Consider the following 17,023-nt stretch of genomic DNA (forward strand, 5'->3'; position numbering starts at 1 on the left):
TCCTCAGTTCCTACAAGGTTTTAATCTTTTCATATGTAATAAAAAACAGAAAAATTAGGGACAAGGTAACTTGGATACAATTGTTTAGAATAAAAAAGAAAACTGTCACTATTTTCCCAGTAAGAAATTGCAGAGAGCTACAACGCACACAAACTTTTAAAACAGTATCTCATTTAGATGGAAAAGGGCATTCATTTAACAAATATTCACTCAGCATCCATCTATGCCAGGAACTCTTAAGTCCCGGAGAGAGAGTAATGAAAAGAACTAAATAAAAAAGACAACGTAGGTGTGTATGGCACACCTTTGGGGTGTAGGACACAACTACAAGAGGGACTCTACCTAACAAATTCAAATACTGTGACGTACTTGTTTGTACCTTCTTTCACATTAACCTGAATTTAAAAAAAAAACAAAACTACTTTTATACATTCTAATGGGGGGGGAGGAAGAACACACAAACAAAATAAATAAGTAAAATACATATTTAATTGACTGCTAAGACAAAAACAAGAAAGGCAAATGGGACAAAATGTATAGAGGGGGGTGCAATTCTACACAGAATAAGGCAGGCAGCACTGGGGTGACATCTGAATAAAGACCTACACACGTCTTGTCTGTGGAAAGGTGTTTTCTGTAGGAGTAACAGTAAGGACAAACACCCTGCTTGGAGTGCTCAGGGAACAGAATGGAAGCCAGTGTAGCTGGGATAATATGTGCAAGGTGTAAGAAATTAGCCCAGAAAGGTAAGAAAAGGCTAAGTCCTGTGGCATCTTGTAGGCCTATGGCTTTGGGAAAAAGGCCTTTGGCCTTTTGGCAGTGGGATGGGAAGCCACTGGAGGATTCTGAGCAGAAGAATGACTAACAATGACCTGACTTTATCAGGATTACTTTGGCTGCTGGACTGAGAAAAAACTGAATGAAATACAAAGGACACAAAATACAAATCCAAAAATAACCATAATTGACCAATGAGAATTTGAAAAAACAATTTCCATTTACTTATACAAAGCAAGATAAAATTTATCACTAATTTGGCAAAATGTTCAACACACCACAAATAATCACTGTGATAAAATGGGCATTTTTCTTTCTTTGTTTCTTTGAGAATCTCACTTTGTTACCCTGGGTAGAGTGCTGTAGCGTCACAACTCATAGCAACCTCAAACTCTTGGGCTTAAGCAATTCTCTTGCCTCAACCTCCCAAGTAGTTGGGACAGGCGCCTGCCACAATGCCCAACTATTTTTTTAGAGATAAGGTCTTGCTCTGGCTCTGGCTCAGACTGGTCTCAAACTCATGAGCTCAGGCAATCCACCTGCCTCAGCCTCCCAGAGAGCTAAGATTACAGGCGTGAGCCACTGCACCCAGCTGAAATGGGCACTTTTCAATGATAATTATAAGAATGCTGATTGGGAACCTCTTTCCAAATGTTATTTGAGCCAGTAGTCCCTCTTTTAAGATTCAATTATTGGAAAAGGCCTAGAGATATAAAGATTTGTATGAAAAAGGATGTTTGTAAATTATTTACAATAAGAAAAAAAAGAGATTCAACAGTGCATGATTATTAGCTATTGGTAATTATAACACAACTACATGGTGACAGGTCCGGTAGAGTGGCTCACCCCTGTAATCCTAGCACTCTGGGAGGCTAGATGGGTGGATCACTTGAGCTCAGGAGTTAAGAGAGCAGCCTGAGCAAGAGTGAGACCCCATCTCTACCAAAAATAGAAAATCAGCCATTGTGGCAGGTGCCTGTAGTCCCAGCTATTTGGCAGGCTGAAGGCAAGAAGATCACTTGAGTTCAGAGGTTGAGGTTGCTGTGAGCTATGCAGACACCATGGCACTCTACCCTGGCCAACAGAACTACACTGCGATAAAATGAAGGATTTTCTTAAAAGAATTTTTACATGATGTGGGAAATTTTTATTAATATCATTTTTATCAAAAAGGCAACATCAAAATGTTTAGAGGAGTTATCTCTTAGAATTATTTTAATTCCTCCATTTTCCAAATTTGTCTCTTATAAAGAAGAATTAATTTTTAAAGATGAATTTGCTAGTATAAGAATAAAATGCACAGAAGGTACAGCTGAGTATCTGGACAAAGGTCAGCATGTTCTACCGTAATTTCCTCAGAGTGACCCAGGCAAGGTCCTGAGAGTGATCTCCAGAGCAAAAAGGAAATCACTAATACTGAAGGCACTACCTTGCTGATTTTACAAACAATCCATTAAGGACCTAAAAGAAGTTTCTGCGGGAAAAGGGTGAGGGATACGGCTTTAACCATGGATGTCCAACCTAGATCCTGCAGCCCACATAATGATTATTTGAGGACTATTTTGCTTGTCTGTGGTGTCAGATGTAAGTATGCACAGACTTTTTTTTTTTGCTCATCAGCTTTCCTTAGTGTTTGTGTATTTAATATGTGGCCCAAGGTAACTCTTATTCTTTCAATTTGTGGCAGAGAGGAAAAAGGTTGGACACTCATGCTACCATTAACAGAGTAGATACTTAACACCTACGTTAACGTATTTTAATTGTCCCTCAAATCAAATCTTCCTCCTCACATACCAACCAATATGTATATAAAAAGAGAGTCTTTTCTTCAGAAAAGAATGGTAGGCCAAAAATCAGAAAATGCAGTCCTGATTTTGAGCAAATCACAATTCTGTGATCTCTTTGTGATTCAATGTATTAATAAAAGCAAGACCAGTACTAATCCAAGCATAACTTATAGCCATTTTACAAAGATGAAATGAGAAATAGTCAAATGTTTTAACACATTATAAAGACTCAATAATGGTAATTACTAAGTAAAATTTGGTATCATTAAATATTAAATGAGATTTTATTTTTTTATTTTTTTTTTTATAACTTTTTTTTTTTGTAGAGACAGAGTCTCACTTTATGGCCCTCGGTAGAGTGCCGTGGCATCACACAGCTCACAGCAACCTCCAACTCCCGGGCTTAAGCGATTCTTTTGCCTCAGCCTCCCGAGTAGCTGGGACTACAGGCGCCCGCCACAGCGCCCAGTTACTTTTTGGCTGCACTTCAGCCGGGGCCAGGTTTGAACCTGCCACCCTCGGCATATGGGGCCAGCGCCTTACCGACTGAGCCACAGGCGCAGATTCAGAATTATTCTATTATTTTGAGTAAGGTATACTTATTAAGTTTATCTGTCATATATAAAATTAACCTTATGTAACCATTACAGTGATAACAGAATAACTCAAGGAGAAAATAAATGTATTTACTTACACTTCGGGTCCACGCTAAGCGGTCTGTGTTATAACCCATCATGTTCATGAGACAAATGACAAATAAATTCCACTCTGAGTGATAACCGGGTCCTCCTGGAGCGCTGTGAACATTGTACCACTTGACAAGCATCTGAACCGCTACTTCTTTTGGAAGGATCAATTAACTGCTTGCAAACATGTTTGTACTATTAAAAGCAAAGATTTATTTTGATGTTTCTTCTGCATGCATTTCTTTTCTTCTTTCAGTAAGTTTTTTAACTTGTACTATGTATTACTATGAACAAGAACTGGCATTAAAGAGCCAATCTTAGCCAATCATCTGAAGTTAAACCAACTTCTAAATTCAACAGTATTTCTGAGAGTTCTTTTTCTTTTTTTTTCTTGAGACAGAAACTCACTCTGTCACCCTTAGTAGAGTACCATAATATTATAGCTTACAGCAACCTCAAATTCTTGGGCTCAAGTTATTCTCTTGCCTTAGCCTCCCGAGTAGCTGGGACTACAGGTGCCCACCACAGAGAACGGCTATTTTTAGAGATGAGGTCTCGCTTTGGCTCAGGCTAGTCTCAAACCTATGGGCTCAGGCAATCCACCACCTTGGCCTCCCAAGTGCTAGGATTACAGGCACGAGCCACTGCTCCCAGCCCTTTCCAAGACTTCTATATGCAGCTTTTTTTTTTTTTTTTGAGACAGAGTCTCACTATGTCACCCTGGGTAGGGTGCTGTGAGCTGTGAAGCAGCAATAAATGTTACAAAACTCTTGGGCTTAAGTGGTTCTCTTGCCTCAGCTTCCCAAGTAGCTGGGACTACAGGCACCTGCCACAAAGCCCAACTAGTTTTTTGTTGCAGTTGTCACTGTTGTTTAGCTGGCCCAGGCCGGGTTCGAATCTGCCAGGCTCAGTGTACGTGGCTGGCGCCGTAACCACTGTGCTACAGGCATCAAGCCTAAAGGTAGCTTTTTGATTAATATTTTTGGATCATAAATAAGGTGATCAAAATGCCCAGTTTACCTAAGACAGTCCTAATTCACCTTCACTGCTACAATTACTACTCACTCTTCCCCTTTCAATTTGTGGCAGAGACGAAAAAGGTTGGACACTCATGCTACCATTAACAGAGTAGATACTTAACACCTACGTATGTATGTCCTAGCTTAGGTGACAAATTAAAGGTCACTCTATAAAGAACTATAATTTCTATGTGAGCAGATTTATTTAAAGTGTTGTTTAAATACTTGAGTAAATATATGATATTCAATATATGCATCTACAAATAGCAATGCCTACTGGCAGTACAAGATGTTCTAAATGTGTATTTCTGTTAACCAAAACTTTATAACTCTTTATTTTTGACAGCATTCAGTTTTTTACGTTTTACATACTCTCTGTCTTAAATGGATTAAATACCACAGCTCAGTCATTAATAGAAACATGGGTGATAGCACTATGTGTTCATACAGTGAACCCCTGAGGGTGGCCCAGGCTACTTCAAGGTCCGGATCTTTCAGTAGTAGTAAATAACTTCAAACTGCAATGTTTTTGCATTCACATAACCTCTTTTTACAGGATTCTTTTTTTCCTTTCCCTTTTCATTGTCACTGGGCCCAGGGTCAGCAGCATATTCTTTTTCTTACCAATTTGCTAGGTGCATACACACATAACAAAGGGTGGGTGTAAATGGCAATAAATGTTACAAAATCAAAACTAAGCATGTCAAAGCTCAATCCAAAGTAAGTGTAAACCAGATGCTGTGTGAGGGTATATTAAACCCTTTATAAATAAAGTACAAAAACTTCTGTGCATGAACTATGTGACTTCTATCTGACTATAAAGGAGTAAGATTTTATTTTGTTTTTATTTTATTTACTCCATTATTATTTGTTTCATATGTTTTGTTTAGGCTAATGATAATTCTGTATACTTGGCCTTGTGACTACTAACGAAATACCTTTTGCAAAGGCAAAGAATCTATAAACCAACTTGGAACATCATTTACTATATCAATGAAAAAAAGTTCCAAAAAGAAGAAAGTCATTCTAGTCTGCCAATGCTTTGCTTTGGCAGCTATATTTTGAAATCAAAAGACATCATGAACATATTTACACATACATTCTTTTCTTAACTTGTATTTGTTGGCAAATCCTTTTAATTCTAATATTTTGCTTATTATTCTATTCTGAAATACTCTTTCCTAGAGTCTTCCAAATTACATTTCAGTAATAATTCAAGCAGAATCCGGTATTTATCAAAATACTTCTGATTATACTTTAACTATAATACTAAGTTTTATTCAATTAAGGCAAATATGTTAATTTTACAACTTATATAAAGGTAGAGAAATTTATTTTAGGATTAAAATCATTAAATATGCCAAGAAATATTTTAATTGCTTAGGTTTCTTGTTTCTCAGATTTTCTTGCAAGAGGCATGTATATATCTTGTAATCTTAATGCATAATATTCTTTACCTTATGAATTTCAGAGAAATAGAATTAGCACATCCTTCAACTATATTCCAGCCTTATACCACACATAAAGTAAACATCACAAAGCACTTCTCAGCTCTTTAAAGCTTCTCAAAACTTAAAAGAAAAACTTAATCTAGTAGCCTCAAAATGGCATAATAATTTTTTAAACCCCAATTATTAACGTAAATCAGTAATTGCTGAAAATCTTTTAAATCAAACTCAGAACACACAGAAGTAAGGTCTGATTCTCAACCGTACCTAATTGAGAGGTGGCAATTTCAGGAATAGTGATCCTAACCATGGAGCCATTACTCAGTTCCTAGGGAAAAGAATAGAAAAAAGAAAGTAAAGAGGATTTGTGCATTCTAAGTCAATGAATGTCTTAAAAATAGCTGGTACTTTACAAGACTATTTGCCTATCACCGTAAAATTCAATGAAATAAATAAAATCCATTACTTCAACAAAAATGAACAATTCTAACTATTTGCAAAACAGTTTCAAATTCTTATTTCAATAAAAAGTGCCTAATTTATTTTTCTTAAGATGCCATGGCATCAGCCTAGCTCACAACAACCTCAAACTCCTGGGTTTAAACGATTCTCCTATCTCAGCCTCCCAAGTAGCTGGGACTACAGGCTCCCAAGACAATGCCCCAAGGTCTCGCTCTTGCTCAAGTTGGTCACAAACTCCTGAGCTCAAGAGATCCTCCTACCTCAGCCTTCCAGAGTACAAGGATTACAGGCATGAGTCACCAGCATGCCCAGCCTTGAAAAAAGACATGCCCAATTTTTACACAGACACTAAGAGTTACCATCATCAAAAGGAGGATACCTACTTTTAAAGACAGGACAAAAACCTTGTCAATAAACAATTCAACTCGCTAAATAAGTTTTTGCTTTCAAATAATGTTTAATAATAGAAAATCTTTTGCTGGGCAGGAGCTCATGCCTATAATCCTAGCACTTTGGAAGGCGGAAGAAGTTGGACTGCCTGAGCTCATGAGTTCGAGATCTACCTGAGCTCACAAGTTTGAGGCCAGCCTGAGCAAAAACAAGACCCCCATCTCTACTATAAAAATAGAGAAACTGAGGCAAGAGGATGGATTAAGCCCAAGAGTTGGAGGTTGCTATGAGCTATGATGCCACAGCACTCTACCCAGGATGACAGCTCGAGACTCTGTCTCAAAAAAGAAAAGTTCGAAAACTTAAGAATTACTTTATACTTAAAAGCAAAAGAGTATACTGCTACATCAAAGCCTCACTTAATTGGCTCGTGGCTGTTACCAGTGTTCCCTTAAAAAAAAAAAGCAAAAGAGTACAAAAAGACTTGAAAAAAAAAAAATTTTTTTTTTTTTTGAGACAGAGTCTCACTTTGTCACCCTCAGTAGAGTGCTTGACATCATAGCTCATAGCAACCTCAAACTTTTGGGCTCAAGCAAATTTCTCCTGCCTCAGCCTCCCAAGTAGCTAGGACTACAGATGCCCACCATTACGCTCAGCTATTTTTAGAGACGAGGTCTCACTCTTGTTCAGGCTGGCCTCAAACCCGTGAGCTCAGGCAATCCACTGCCTTGAACTCCCAGAGTGCTAGGATTACAGGCATGAGCCACTGTGCCCAGCTGACAAATTTTTTTGAATCATGAGAAATGTTTTTTTCATTTTTCAGACAAAATTTTGCATTCTGAAAAATGTGAAATGTCAACTCTATCTCTTGAAATCGCTCTAATGTTTTAAAGCATACTTACCAGAGTTACTCTGTTATGAACAGGATCTCTAACAGAATGAATGTAAGTTCCAATTTGTTGGAAAGTGCAATCCTCGTTATATAGAGAATCATGAAGTTTTGAAGAATCCCTCAGTTCTGGAACTGGAGATAATAGAACAACCTGTATACAATACAAATGAAGTATTTTCTGAGAAATTAAGTAACGTCTCTATACTTTCATATACTCATTTATAAAATAAGGATCATAGTAGAACCTTCTCAATAAAGCTGATTTAAGGGAATAAAGGAGTTATTATTAATAAAGCACTCAGAACAGTGCCTAGCACATATAAAATCCTCAAAAAAAGGTTATTATTATTCCATCCCCAGCATGCCTCACCCAACAGACTACCTATATACTTTTATGATTACTCATTCCACAGATGTGTTGAGTTAATCCTTAACTTGTGTGCTAGGAGATAAAGACGCAAATGTACATAAAAAAATGTTCAGCCTTCCTACCTGCACTGTGAGATTCCTCCTTGCCTCAAATGCCTCTTTCTACTTATCCTCAAGGTTTAAAAAAAGTCTGGCATGCCTCTCAAAGATGAGCTTTTGGTTTTAGCATATCATTCCATCAGGATATATCTTCCCATCAGTGAATTCACCATAATTAATATTTGTTCTTCTTTCATAGTTCTTAACAGTCCACTTTAAACCATCATACCTTGGCCAGGTGCAATGGCTCACATCTGTAACCCCAACACTTTAGAAGGATGAGGCAGGAGGATCACTTGAGCCCAGGAATTTGGGGTTACAGTAAGCTAATCAGGAGTTTGGGGTTACAGTGAGCTATGATCACACCACTGCACTCCAACTTAGGTAACAGATCAAGACCCTATCTCCAAATTGAAAAACAAAATTTATAATTTCTTATACAGACAGACCAAGTAAACTGTGAGATCTTTAGATGGAAAAGAATGTATCGTTTTCGTCTCCCTAGCACCTTCAAAAGTTACCACACAAATCCCAAGGTCAATGTTAAGTTAACTGAATCATCTATGTTTGAAAACATTCATTCTACAAGTACTAAAAGTAAGTTAACCATGGAAAGAACTAATATTTGACGTAATGACTTTAAAACGATATTCTTCTTTTCTTCTTTTTACAAAACCTCACCCATTTCTTTTTTTTAGAGACAGAGTCTCACTTTATCACCCTCAGTAGAGTGCTATGGCGTTACACAACTCACAGCAACCTCCAGCTTCTGGGCTTAGGCGATTCTCTTGCCTCAGCCTCCCAAGTAGCTGGGACTACAGGCGCCCGCCACAACGCCCAGCTATTTTATGTTGCAGTTTGGCCAGGGCTGGGTCTGAACCCACCACCCTTGGTATATGGGGCCAGCGCCCTACTCACTGAGCCACAGGCGCCACCCCAACCTCACCCATTTCTTACCTCATCCAATGATCCAAGTAGTTTACTAAGAGGCTTAGGAGTACTAACGCCGTCAAGTGGAGTACTGGGTCGAGGCATTGTGTTGGACATTGTCAGGGAAGGAGCTGGCAGTCCAGGAATAAAAACCTTCCCCACCTTTGAGCAATAAAAAGATATAGAAAAAAATATTGACTTTAATGCATCATAACTTTAAGTAAAATGTTATGGAATGTAAGCATGTATTTCTTTTGATATTTCAAAGTTTATGCTCACCAAACACAACTAAAAAATTTAAATTTTAATAATCTATCAAACTCTACTATCCAATTGCAAATACTCTGGCATAATTTCTTTTGGCCTGATTGCTTCTCTTTGTTACTGAAGACTTTTTTTTTGCAGGCAAGAGGTAAAAGGATGTTAATAAGAGTCAAGACATTATACAAAATTCCATATACTGTGCATTTTTTTAGCTTATTGGCAATAAAGACAACAGAGAGAACTTTCAGAGGCTATAAGCTGCAATCTTGTTAACTTAGTGTCAAGAAGAATGAAAGAACACCAATTATATCCCAGGTCCTAAAAGGAAGAGTCTGGGTGATGCTGAGGAAATTAAATCCAACCTAATTCAACCGCACTCTCCAGCTCATTATTTCTGTCTTCTACCATAAACTCTCAAATATTTCTTCCTCAAAATTATTTTACATAAGATAGAATAAATTCTCTGATCTTAAAAGGATGAGTTGATGATCCAGGCTAACCACGCCTTATTTAAGCTATCTGTAGGGTTCTCAGGAAAAACACAACAGAAATTCACATCCATATGGGATAAAAACTTGACAAGACTAAAAAGAGATGCTCAAACTAAAGTGAAATTTTAACAATATATATGTTTATATTAATAGACTATTCAAACGCTAATAAAATAACAGAAGTTGGGCCACATATGATGACTGATGCCTTTGGGAGACAGGGCAAGAAGGATCCCTTGAGGCCAGGAGTTTGAGACCAGCCTGAGCAACACAGTGACCCTGCAAAAATAATCAACAGAAAAATTAGCCAGGCATGCCTAAAGTTTCACCTACTCAGGAGGCGAACCCAGGAGAACCCTTTGAGGTTGCAGTGAACTATAATACCACTGCACTGAAGCGTAGGCTACAGAGCAAGACCCTGTCTCACAGTGAGGAAAAGACAAAAAACTGCCTAGAGATCGGAGACCTAGGAATAACCTAATGATGAATCCCCTAGATTTTATTTATTTATTTATTTATTGAGACAGAGTCTTACTTTGTCGCCCTCAGTAGAGTGCTATGGCATCACAGCTCACAGCAACCTCCAACTCTTGGGCTTAAGCAATTCTCTTGCCTCAGCCTTCCAAGTAGCTGGGACTACTGGTGCCCACCACAATGCCCAGCTATTTTATGGTTGTAGTTGTCACTGTCTGGCAGGCCCGGGCTAGATTCAAACCCTCCAGCTCCAGTGTATGTGGCTGGCACGTAATCAAAAGATAAGCTCAGGGGCAAATAAATAAAATAATCTATCTATCCCAATAAATGTATATATTTATGATTTAATAAAAATTAAATTTAAAAAAATAGTACAATTCCATTATATTGAAGCTGAGATTACCATGAAGCCATTTCAAGTTCAGGTTAATTCCCGTCAATGAGCAAACAACCAACAACAACAACAAAAAAACAAAAACAAGAGGCAGTTTTAGAATTGTCTCATCCTTCAGGATGAGAAGGAAACTTCATACAATTTTGTTTGTTTCGGCTCGGCGCCTATAGCTCAAGCAGCTAAAGCGCCAGCCACATACACCAGAGCTGGCAGGTTCGAATCCAGCCTGGGCCCACCAAACAGCAATGACAGCTACAACCCAAAAATGGCCGGGTGTTGTGGCGGGTACCTATAGTCCTAGCTACTTGGGAGGCTCAGACAAGAGAATCACTTAAGCCCAGGAGTTGGAGGGTGCTGTGAGCTGTGATGCCACAGCACTCTTCCCAGGGTGACAGCTTGAGGCTCTGTCTCAAAGAAAAAAAAAATTTTTTTTTGGTTTGTTTTTGTCTTAATAGATGCCAGTCTAGCCAGAATTGTGTAACTGGCTAGTCTGCAGGGCTGGCTTGAACATTAGGCTTCTGGAAGAGCTAGGCCTGCATTCTACCCTACGGTAACCCTCTTTGTGACAAAACACAAAAAGACAAAGACAAAAGAAAGTAAGAAAAAACAACAAAGGCAATTTCTGACAAGGAAGGAATCCAGTAAGATGAATATTCATACCACAGAGTACAAAAAAATATACCAATAACCAGAGTTGCTCACAAGATTAGTCACTCACAAAAATCTTTTCTCTCATTAATCTTAAATTTGGAAAGAACAATGATTTCTTACCATCTGACCAAATGGAACCCACAGAGAGGGGAAAACAGGGAGTCCAAATGGTAAGTGAGGTATATTACCAAACTGCCAGCTGGTTAAGATTTCCCATCTGCCTTACTATGGCTTTCAGGAGAGCAGAGTGGCTTTTGAGTTTCTCCAAACATTTTGTTGTTGTTGTAGTTTTGGCTGGGGCGGGTTTGAAACCACCACCCTGGGTACGTGGGAGTGGCGCCCTACTCCCTGAGCCATAGGCACCACCCGATTCTCCAAACTTTTAACTTATCTGTATTATTATATTTGAAGTGAGCTTCTTACAACCCACATAGATAGCTGGGTTGTATTTAATCGTTTTTGCTAGGCTGTTAATTATATTATGCCGTTATATTTAATATGATTAGTGGGCTGATAGGATTTAAATGTGCTATTTAATATGATTTCTTTAACTTTATTCAAATTAATATAAGGGTACAATTTTTAGGTTACATTGTTCTCACTTCCAGGGTAAAGTTTCATTTGTAGAAGAGCCCCTCACTCAGGGAGCATGTTATACACCCTCAAAATGGACACATTAGGTGAGATCCCTCCTCATGCCCTCCCTCCTACTACCCCCAAAATGGACTATATTAGTGTTTTATTGTTCTTATGAGCATGTAATTGTATATATATTGATTTCATATTAATATGGAGTACACTGGATATTTATTTTTCCATTTTGTGATACTTTACTAAGAAGAACGTATTTCAACTCCATCTAGGTAAATGTTAAAGATGTAAAGTTCCACGTTCTTCACTCATCCATAAAAAGCAACTCTTCATCCATTCAAGTTTTATCATAAAATGCAGCAATTCAGTCACATCTTCAGGTTCCACTTCTAATTTTAGTTTTCTTGTTATTCAACAACATATGCAGTTACTTTCTTCACTGACATCTTGAAACCCTCAAAATTATCCATGAGAATTAAAATTAACTTCTTCCAAACTCCTGTTTATGTTGATATTTTGACCTCCCATGAATCAAAGCTGCTCTTAATAACATCTAGAATGGTGAATCCTTTCCAGAGGGTTTTTTTTTTCTTTATGAGATAGGTTCTCACTCTGATGTCTGGGCTAGAATGCAGTGGTGTCATCATAGCTCACTGCAACCTCAAACTCCCAGGCTCAAGTGATCCTCTTGCCTCAGCCTCCCAAGTAGCTGGGACTACAGGCATGAGCCACAATGCCTGGCTACTTTTTCTGTTTTTTGTAGAGATGGGTTGTGCTCTTCTTTAGGGTACTCTCAAACCTAAAGCAATCCTCCCAAAGTACTACTAGGACTATGGGGATGAGCCACCACACCCAGTCCAGAATTAACTTTGCCCAGAACAATCAGAGGAATCACTATTTACGGCAACAATGGTATTACAAAATATACTTCTTAAATAAGACCTAAAACTCTTGGGAAGCACCTGTAGCTCAGTGGGTAAGCAGGAGAGCAGAGTGGCTAGTAGGTTCAAACCCGGCCTGGGCCGGCTAAAACAACAATGAACTGCAGTAAAAGAAATAGCTGGGTGTTGTGGAGGGCACCTGTAGTCCCAGCTACTTGGGAAGCTGAGGCAAAAGAATCGCTTGAGCCCCAGAGTCTGAGGTTGCTGTGAGCTGTCACGCCATGGCATTCTACCAAGGTGACATAATGAGATTCTGTCTCAAAAAAAAAAAAAGGAAAGAAAAAAAAAACTTTAGTACATTAACAAAGCTACCCACAGATTAATTTCAGTTTGTAGTTATTAAACTTTTTTTTTTTAAAGTAATCTACATATACTCATTATAAGTTACCCATTTATCCCATGGTAGCACCAACGTATGTGATAGCAGTGAGCCCTAACACTACAAATTAAGACCAATCTAAACTGGAAACTTCACTGTCAACTCTTAACAAAAATCTCCTACTAAACTGTACAGGCCAGAAGAGTACCAGATTTTAAGTATCAACCGAGAATAACATTAAAAAATAAGCATAGAGGTAGCCCTACTAAAAGCATTACATGAGACTTACTGCTTACCCGAACCACTCCTGTGTACGGCACCAGGTTTCCACTGCCTTCTAGGACCAGCATGGTGTCTATCTTCTACAAAAAACATAAAAAACCTGTTTTCCAACAGAGCAAATTTATGAACTTTTCAGCTGAAAAATCTGATGAAGCATAATAATTCTCAACATTTCAAGAAAGGTGACTACATTTTTACATCGAATACAGATGAAAATATTTTTAAAAATTTTTTTGAAAGACAGAAAGAAATATGTCTGCATTTACCTCCACTGGTGCTGCGTCCTTTGCTGGTATGGTGGTGACAGAACCAAAGATGAGCTGGGTTTTATCATTACTCTCTTGAAACTTCACACAGCTAAATATCAAAAAAACAAAAGAAACTATTGATGCATGCAACAATCTGTATGAGTCATAAGAATGTTATCCTGAAAGATAAAAGACAATTCTCAAAAGTTGACATACTATATGAATCCATTTATATAATTAAAAATTACAGAGACCTAGAATATACCAGTGGTTGCCAGAGATTAGGCAGTAGAGGGAATATGCAAGAGGCTAAGGTGTATGAGACTATAAAGTGATAGCATAAGAAAGACCTTTAAGATGATAAAAATATTTTGTACCAGAAAGAAAAACATGAAAAAACAGTAAAGAAAAAAATATTCTGTACCTTGATGGGTAGTGGTATTTATATAAATCTACACAAGTCAGAAAATTGTATGGAAACATACACACACACACACACACACACACAAGCACATGTCAAACTGCTGAAATTTGAAATAAAGCATATGGATAGTACTGACATCAATTTTTTGGTTTTAATAATGTACTATAAGTATATACGATGTTAAATCTTACAGAGAAAAGAGTGTAAGCTACACAGGACTTCTTTACTCTTTTACTACTTCCTGTGAGCTATAATTATTTCAAAATAAAAAGTAAATATAACATCTGTCACTAGGCAAGAGACATGAATAGAACCTTCCCTAAAAAAGACATACAAGTCTTGGCGCCCATAGCTCAGCAGTTAGGGCGCCGGCCACATACAGAGGCTGGCAGGTTCCAACCCTGCCCGGGCCTGCTAAACAACGACAACTACAACGAAAAAATAGCTGGGGGGTGCCACCTGTGGCTCAAAGGAGTAGGGCACCGGCCCCATATGCCAGAGGTGGTGGGTTTAAGCCTGGCCCCGTCCAAAAACTGCGGGTGGGGCGGGGGTGGAGAAATAGCCCGGAATTGTGGCAGGCACCTATAGTCCCAGCTACTACTTGGAAGGCTGAGGCAAGAGAATCGATTAAGCCCAAGAGTTGGAGGTTGCACTCTACCAAGGGCAACACGATGAGACTCTGTCTCAAAAAAAAAAAAGGGTGGCGCCTGTGGCTCAGTGAGTAGGGCGCTGGCACCATATACCTAGGGTGGCAGGTTCAAACCCAGCTCCGGCCAAACTGCAACAAGAAAATAGCCGGGCGTTGTGATGGGCGCCTGTAGTTCCAGCTACTCGGGAGGCTGAGGCAAGAGAATTGCCTAAGCCCAAAAGCTGGAGGTTGCTGTGAGCTGTGACGTCACCGCACTCTACAGAGGGAAACAAAGTCAGACTCTGTCTCAACAACAACAACAAAAAAACCCAGAGGAATGGCTAACAAACATATGAAAAAAATGCTCATCATACCTAATCATCAGAGAAATACAAATATAAACCACCCTGAGATATCACCTAACCCCAGAGAGAACGGCCCACATCGCAAAGCCTCAAAACTGCAGATGCTGGCGTGGATGTGGAAAGAAGGGAACACTTTTACACTGCTGGTGGGACTGCAAACTAATACACTCTTTTTGGAAGGAAGTATGGAGAATCCTCCAAGAACTCAAATTAGACCTCCCATTTGATCCTGCAATCCCATTACTGGACCTCTACCTGGAAGAAAAAAATCCCTTTTATCATAAGGACATTTGCACTAGACTCTTTATCACAGCTCAATTTATAATCGACAAAATATAGAAACAGTCCAAATGTCTACCAACCTAGGAATGGATTAACAAGCTGTAAAGATTAAAAGATTTAAAAAAATTATTTCACCTAAGAATATAAATGGATAGCTAATAAGCACATAAGATACATATATAGAGAGATAGATATAGATATAGATATAGATATGTATACCATGGAATACTATTCAGCCATTTAAAAAGATGGAGACTTTACACCTTTTGTATTAACCTAGATTGAGGTGGAATACATTCTTCTTAGTGAAGCATCATAAGAATGGAGAAGCAAGAATCCAATGTACTCAATTCTAATATGAAGGCAGTACATGATCTAATACAAGGTGGGGGATAGGGGGATGAGGAGGAGGGTAGGAGAGGTCACAGTGCACACCTCTTGGGGGTGGGACACAATTTTAAGAGGGACTTCACCTAACAAATGCAATCAGTGTGACCTAATTCTTTGTAGCCTCACTGAATCCAGAACAATAAAAAAATGAAAAAATAAATTGGCAAAAGATTTTACAAAATTATTTTACCTAAGACTATAAATGAATAACTAATAACCACATGAGAAGACAATCATCAGAATAACATTAGGGAAATTCAAATTAAAACCACTTCATAACTGGAATGGCAGCAAACAAACAGACTGATAATATCCAGTGTGGTCAAGAATAAAGGGACATTAACCTTCATACATTGCCAGTGGGAGTATAAAATGGTGTGGGTTATTTGGAGAACAGTTTGCCAATTTCTTAAAAAGCTTAACACCAACTTGCCATCCAACCCAACAATTCTACTCCCCAGTATGTACCCAAGAAAAATGAAATCATATGTGTCCACACACAGACTTCCACTCAAATGTTCATACTGCCATAATCCTCAATGGCCAAAGGTGGAAATAAACCAAATGACATCAAATGATGAACAAATAAGATGTGGTAGATGTATCTAATGGACTAGCGCATAGAAACAGGTACAAAGCAGTCATGTGACAAAAATGGTGAATCCTAAAAAGTAACATGCTAAGTGTTAGTCGGTGAACAGAAAAAACTATGTATTTTATGACTTACATACATATACAAATACCCAGGAAAGACTAATCAATGGGAGGCAGAAAGCCCAAAGTGGTTGCCTAGGAGTGGGAATGGGAATGAGACTAACTACAAACAGGTACAAGAGAACCTTTTTGGCCAGGCACAGCCTCATGCCTGTAATCCTACCTCTCTGGGAGGCCAAGGTGGATGAATTGCCTGAGCTCAGGAACTCAAGACTAGCCTGAGCAAAAACGAGATCCCATCTCTACAAAAAAATAGAAAAACTGAGCCAAGAGGATCACTTGAGCCCAAGAGTTAGAGGTTGCTGTGAGCTATGATGCTATGTACTCTACCCAGGACAAAAGCTTGAGACTCTGTCTCAAAAAAAAAAGAGAGAGAGAACCTTTTCAAGGTGATAAAAATGTTTTAAAACTGGGTTATGGTGGTGGTTGTGTAACTCTATAAATTTACTCAAAATAATTTAATTGTATAGTTAAAATATACCAATTTTATGATATATAAATTCTTTTTCAATAAAGCTACTTAAGCCAGGAAAGAAGAAAAAGCAGCCTGAACTAAATACACAAAGAAAATACATTTTGTACACTTACCGTAACTGAAGTTGGGACTCTACTAAAAAGCACAAGAACTTCTGCCCACATAGGTCAGATGTAATAAACACTTTTGAAGCCTGTGAATTTTTCTCTCTACAATAAATACATTAATAAA

The 17,023-nt window shown here is 38.3% G+C and overlaps 1 protein-coding gene across 1 annotated transcript in view; it reads right to left on the reverse strand.

Annotated features, from left to right (window-relative positions):
* The window catches only part of LOC128584509 (anaphase-promoting complex subunit 1-like), an 80,305-nt gene that overhangs the window by 39,114 nt on the left and 24,168 nt on the right, over nt 1-17,023 (reverse strand). The window contains 8 exon segments of the mRNA XM_053589443.1: nt 3,259-3,422; nt 3,425-3,445; nt 5,985-6,045; nt 7,472-7,612; nt 8,887-9,021; nt 13,281-13,346; nt 13,533-13,623; nt 16,906-17,001. Of these exon segments, the coding sequence (XP_053445418.1) occupies nt 3,259-3,422; nt 3,425-3,445; nt 5,985-6,045; nt 7,472-7,612; nt 8,887-9,021; nt 13,281-13,346; nt 13,533-13,623; nt 16,906-17,001 (775 nt within the window).

This window comes from Nycticebus coucang, chromosome 4 (genome assembly GCF_027406575.1).
Source record: "Nycticebus coucang isolate mNycCou1 chromosome 4, mNycCou1.pri, whole genome shotgun sequence".
Taxonomy (NCBI): Eukaryota; Metazoa; Chordata; class Mammalia; order Primates; family Lorisidae; genus Nycticebus; species Nycticebus coucang.